General features: G+C 39.7%; 1 protein-coding gene across 1 annotated transcript; it reads left to right on the top strand.

Moving 5' to 3' along the window:
• Nucleotides 1–2,360: 2,360 nt before the first annotated feature.
• On the top strand, nucleotides 2,361–4,922 carry GCNT1 (glucosaminyl (N-acetyl) transferase 1). Its single transcript, XM_007450985.1, has 2 exons — nucleotides 2,361–2,388; nucleotides 3,474–4,922. The coding sequence occupies exons 1-2, from the start codon at nucleotides 2,361–2,363 to the stop codon at nucleotides 4,901–4,903; spliced, it is 1,458 nt and encodes a 485-aa protein (XP_007451047.1). The 3' UTR covers nucleotides 4,904–4,922.
• Nucleotides 4,923–5,173: the final 251 nt, after the last annotated feature.

Genomic DNA, 5,173 nt, shown 5'->3' with positions numbered 1-5,173 from the left:
AAATTGGTGCAGCCACTATGGAAAACAGTATGGAGGTTCCTCAAAAAACTAAAAATAGAACTACCACATGATTCAGCAGTTCTACTGCTGGATATATATCAGAAGAAAATGAAAATGCTAATTTGAAAAGATACATGTACCCCAGTGTTCATAGTAATGTTATTTACAATAGCCAAGATGTGGACACAAACTAAGTTGCCCGCCACTGGAATATTACTCAGCCGTAAAAAATGAAATTCTGCCATTTGCAGCAGTGTGGATGGACCTAGAGAGTATTATGCTTAATGAAATAAGTGATACAGAGAAAGGCAGTACTCTGTTATTAGTTATATGTGGAATCTAAAAAATAAAACAGGGGCTTCCCTGGTGGCGCAGTGGTTGAGAGTCCACCTGCTGATGCAGGGGACACGAGTTCATGCTCCGGTACGGGAAGATCCCACATGCCGCGGAGTGGCTAGGCCCGTGAGCCATGGCCGTTGAGCCTGCGCGTCCAGAGCCTGTGCTCCGCAACGGGAGAGGCCACAGCAGTGAGAGGCCCGCATACCAAAAAAAAAAAAAAAAAAAAAAAAAAAAAACAAAAAAACAAATGAATATATATAACAAGCCTCACAGATACAGAGAACAAACTAGTGATTACCAGTTGGGAGAGGGCAGGGGAGGAGGAGCAAAATAGGTGTATGGGATTAAGAGACAAAAACTATTATATATAAAATAAGCAACAAAGATATATTGTACAGTACAGGGAAATAAAGCCATTATTGGGCAATTACTTTAAATGGAGTATAATATATAAAGTATTGAATCACTGTGTTGTACACCTGAAACTAATATTGTAAGTCAACTATACTGCAGTAAACAAAATAAAGTCAAATTTGGGAAGTTTTGAGCCATTATTCAGTTTTTTTCTTCACCCCCTCCCCCATGCTCGTGACTGCAGCCCCCTCTTTCACCCTTCTCTCCCACCCTTTCCTCCACTTTCTTTCTGACACTCCTGTTATGCATTTGTTGATGTGCTTAATGGTTTCTCACAGGTCTCTGAGCCTCTGTCATCTTTCTTAATTCTCTTTTCCTTTTGTACCTCAGACTGGATACTCTCTCTTGACCTTTCCTCAGTTCCACTGATTCCTTCTACTGTCAGTGCATACCTGCTGTTGAGCCCCTCTAGTCAGTTTTTCAATTCAGTTATTGTACTTTCAATACAATCAATTCTATTGGTTCTTTTTTATAATTTCTGTTTCTTTATTGAAATTCTCAATTTGGCTAAATATCTTTCTCATTGGTTTGATTTAGTTCTTCAGTTCTTTGAACATACTTATAATAACTGACTGAAAGTCTTTGTGTAGTTAAGTCCAGTGCTTGGGTTTCCTCCGGGACAGTTTTTACTGAAGCCCCTTTTTCTGTGTATGGGCCAGACTTGTGTTTCTCTACGCGCCCTGTAATTTTTTGTAGTTGTTGAAAGTGGACATTTTATAATGCATCAACTTTAGAAATCAGACCTCTGCCCCTGCCCAGCCCAGGGTTTATTGTTGTTATGGACCTTCTTGGGTTAATTTTGTAAATCTGTGTTCTTTATTGCATGAGGCAACTTAAGTCTCTGTTCAGTTAGCTTAGAAGCTGACTAATAATGATTAGTCAGAGATTTTCTTAAATGCCTTAAGCAGAGATTGCTTAAGGGTATAACTTTGTTTAGGGATCTGATGTGTTAATAGTTCAGATGTATAAGTATTTTAGCAGAATATTCCAATGTTTGCTTTCCACTAGAGGTTTGGAGTGGGGTGGTAGACAACATAGTTGGAGGAAGATGAGATAAGCAGCTAATTCAATTGCAGGATTGTCTTTAATGGGCTAGTGAGCATTGGGAATCTTCACAGCCGCATAGGATATGTTGGATTTTCCAATCATATAGGACCATTAAACTGTTCCTTGGCACACATGTTGGGAAATGCTCCTAGGGTTTTCTCTGAAAAAGTTCAACCTAAACTGTGGGATGTCTTCAAACCTTTAGCAGTCCACAAACGTAGCCTAAAGAAAAAAAAAAAGACTGGAGAGAAGGTTTTAAAAGAGAAATCAACGAGCCATCATTTTGAAGAAAAAAATGGATATGACCAGCCGTCATTTTGAAGAAAAAAGTGAATATGTAGAATTAGTTTACCCGTATGCTTTCTGAGTGTGTGTGTATATACTTACGTGGGCATATATATCTCTTCACAAATTTTTCTTTTTGTTTCACGTGTTTTTTTTTTTTAAAAAAAGACTCATGGGACATAACAGCATTGCTGGATGCCTGGTACATTTAAGAAACCTGACTGCATAAGAAGCACTCTACATGGGCGGAGGATGTTACCTGGAATCAGCACTAAATGATCCCGACTTTTCTTGATTTAAATGGTAAAAAGTCTAACTAATTTTTGTAACATTACTCTGTACAAATGATGGTCAGTTATTTATTTTTATTTGTATTATTAATATTTACAGTTTGTTTCCTAATTAAATATTTAAAAGTTCTAGTGCTAATTCTGGTGTTAAAAACTTTTCAAATCTCTATAAATCTGGTTTTGAGACAATTGATAGTTTTGACTTTCTTTGTTAGAGCCAATTGCTGAGTAATAAAATTGACTTTTGAAAACAAAACAATATCTGTATATTTGTAAACATTTTACATAATAAAAGTGGGTTAGGTTCCTGGAATTCGAATATAGACAAAGGGTCTTTCATAAGTTACAATTTGCATACAAGTGTTGTTTTTCAGCTAGGCTGTTTCTCTATTTTGGAATATATATGTCTTCTCTTCCTGTGGTGCCTGGTATGGAACTGAACAAAGTGAGGTCAACCCAAAACAGTTCCAAATCTGACCTGGTTTCACCTGAGCCTTTCTGTTCCAGTTTGAAAATCCAGTTGACCCCCTTTTCCTTCAAAGATTCTTAGAAGCCACAGCCATTTCTGAATGTCTCCTTAAGTGTACTCCCACTCCTAAGTTGGTAAAGAGCAGAGTGGATCTGATCTCTTCAAATACTTGGGGCTGCTGACGCCAACTGATGGACATTAATGGATGTGTCAGGAGGAACCCAGATTAGTAATGATTTCAAGCACTGGCACAGGATCAAAAACTCACCAGCTATGGAGAATAAAATAACTATAGCCTAGGTCTTCAACTGTGTTTTGCACCTCAATATACCTGAGGGGTAAAATGTTGATTGTAGGATATTCTAGCATATCCTTGTACTCAGCTTTTTTAAAAAGACAATCTGGCATTGATACCAGAGATGATGGGTATATCCTATAACAATACTTCGTTTCCTCTGATTGACCCACTTTGTTTTTGTCTTAAACATCTGACCTCATAGCAAAGAGGACAGTTTTTGAACCTGAGAAGATGTCATGAAACACTGTATTTTTTTAATATATATATATATATATATATATATATATATATATATATATATATGTATGTATCCTTTCTATTTTTCTTTTAGTGCTGCCCTCCATTTCAAGATGCCTTTGCATTTCTGATAAATGCAAACTGTCAAATCTCCAGGCCACTACAGAGGGGAAGTCATTACTGCTTGAAGCCTGGAAGACTGCCCTTAATAAAGCCAAGTCCCCAGTTGTTGTTGAAATGCTGAGGAAGTTGCGGAGGAGGAAACTTTTTTCTTATCCCACTAAATACCTCTTCTTCCTTCTTGTTTTTTCCCTGGTCACCTTCTCTGTTTTAAGAATTCATCAAAAGCCTGAATTTGTAAATGTTGGACATTTGGAGCTGCTTGAAGAGAATCCTAGTAGTAATATTAATTGTACCAAAGTTCTGCAGGGTGATGTAGATGAAATCCAAAAGGTAAAGCTTGAGATTCTAACAGTGAAATTTAGAAATCGCCCTCGATGGACAAACTATGACTACATAAACATGACCAGTGATTGTGCTTCTTTCATCAAGAAGCGCAAATATATTGAAGAACCGCTTAGTAAAGAAGAGGCAGAGTTTCCAATAGCATATTCTGTAGTGGTTCATCACAAAATTGAAATGCTTGACAGGCTCCTGAGAGCCATTTATATGCCTCAGAATTTCTATTGCATTCACGTGGATACAAAATCAGAGGAATCCTTTTTGGCCGCGGTGATTGGCATTGCATCCTGTTTCAGTAATGTCTTTGTGGCCAGTCAGCTGGAGAGTGTTGTGTATGCATCTTGGAGCCGGGTTCAGGCTGACCTCAACTGCATGCAGGACCTCTACCGAATGAACGCAGACTGGAAGTACTTGATAAATCTCTGCGGTATGGATTTTCCTATTAAAACCAACCTGGAAATTGTCAGGAAGCTCAAGTCGTTAATGGGCGAGAATAACCTAGAAACGGAGAGAATGCCATCCAATAAAAAAGAAAGGTGGAAAAAGCATTATGCAGTCGTGAATGGAAAGTTGACAAACATGGGGACCGACAAAATACATCCTCCTCTTGAAACACCTCTGTTTTCAGGCAGTGCCTATTTTGTGGTCAGTAGGAGGTATGTGGAGTATGTGCTCGAGAATGAAAAAATACAAAAGTTTATGGAGTGGGCAAAAGACACATACAGCCCGGACGAGTATCTCTGGGCCACTATTCAGAGGATCCCCGAAGTCCCAGGATCACTGTCCTTAAGCCATAAGTACGATATGTCCGACATGCACGCAATTGCCAGGTTTGTCAAGTGGCAGTACTTTGAAGGTGACATTTCCAAGGGCGCCCCCTACCCGCCGTGCAGCGGCATCCACGTGCGCTCCGTGTGTGTTTTCGGAGCGGGTGACTTGAACTGGATGTTGCGCGTGCACCACTTGTTCGCCAACAAGTTCGACACGGACATCGACCTCTTTGCCATCCAGTGTTTGGATGAGCATCTGAGGCATAAGGCCCTGGAGACATTAAAACACTGACCCTTGGAGGCAGTTTTAGAAATAATTAGGAGGCATGAGATGTACCCCGTTTGATTCTTCCACCTATAACTCTTCAAGCCAGAGAAGCTCTATGGTTTCTGCAGGGCAGGTCGGTTAGAAAGGTTGTAGCCTTCAGGCTTGACTTAGAGTTAGTGAGAGTGTAGGGCAGGTTGCAGGGCGTTGTGCGGGGGAGTGGTCCGGGTGGCTGGGGAAGAGGTTGAATGCAAGTTATCCTGTTAAAAGAACTCAGGGACTGAACAAAACCCGAAG

The sequence above is a fragment of the Lipotes vexillifer genome, unplaced genomic scaffold, assembly GCF_000442215.2.
Source record: "Lipotes vexillifer unplaced genomic scaffold, Lipotes_vexillifer_v1.1 scaffold204, whole genome shotgun sequence".
In the NCBI taxonomy this organism is placed as follows: domain Eukaryota; kingdom Metazoa; phylum Chordata; class Mammalia; order Artiodactyla; family Lipotidae; genus Lipotes; species Lipotes vexillifer.
This window is presented reverse-complemented; position numbering and strand designations above follow the sequence as displayed.

Bases quoted from the DNA above. Each gene is read 5' to 3' on its own strand.
- GCNT1 (XM_007450985.1), top strand. From the start codon at position 2,361: ATGATCCCGACTTTTCTTGATTTAAATG. The intron at 2,389-3,473 runs GTAAAAAGTCTA...TTTTTCTTTTAG, and splicing joins GACTTTTCTTGATTTAAATG to TGCTGCCCTCCATTTCAAGA.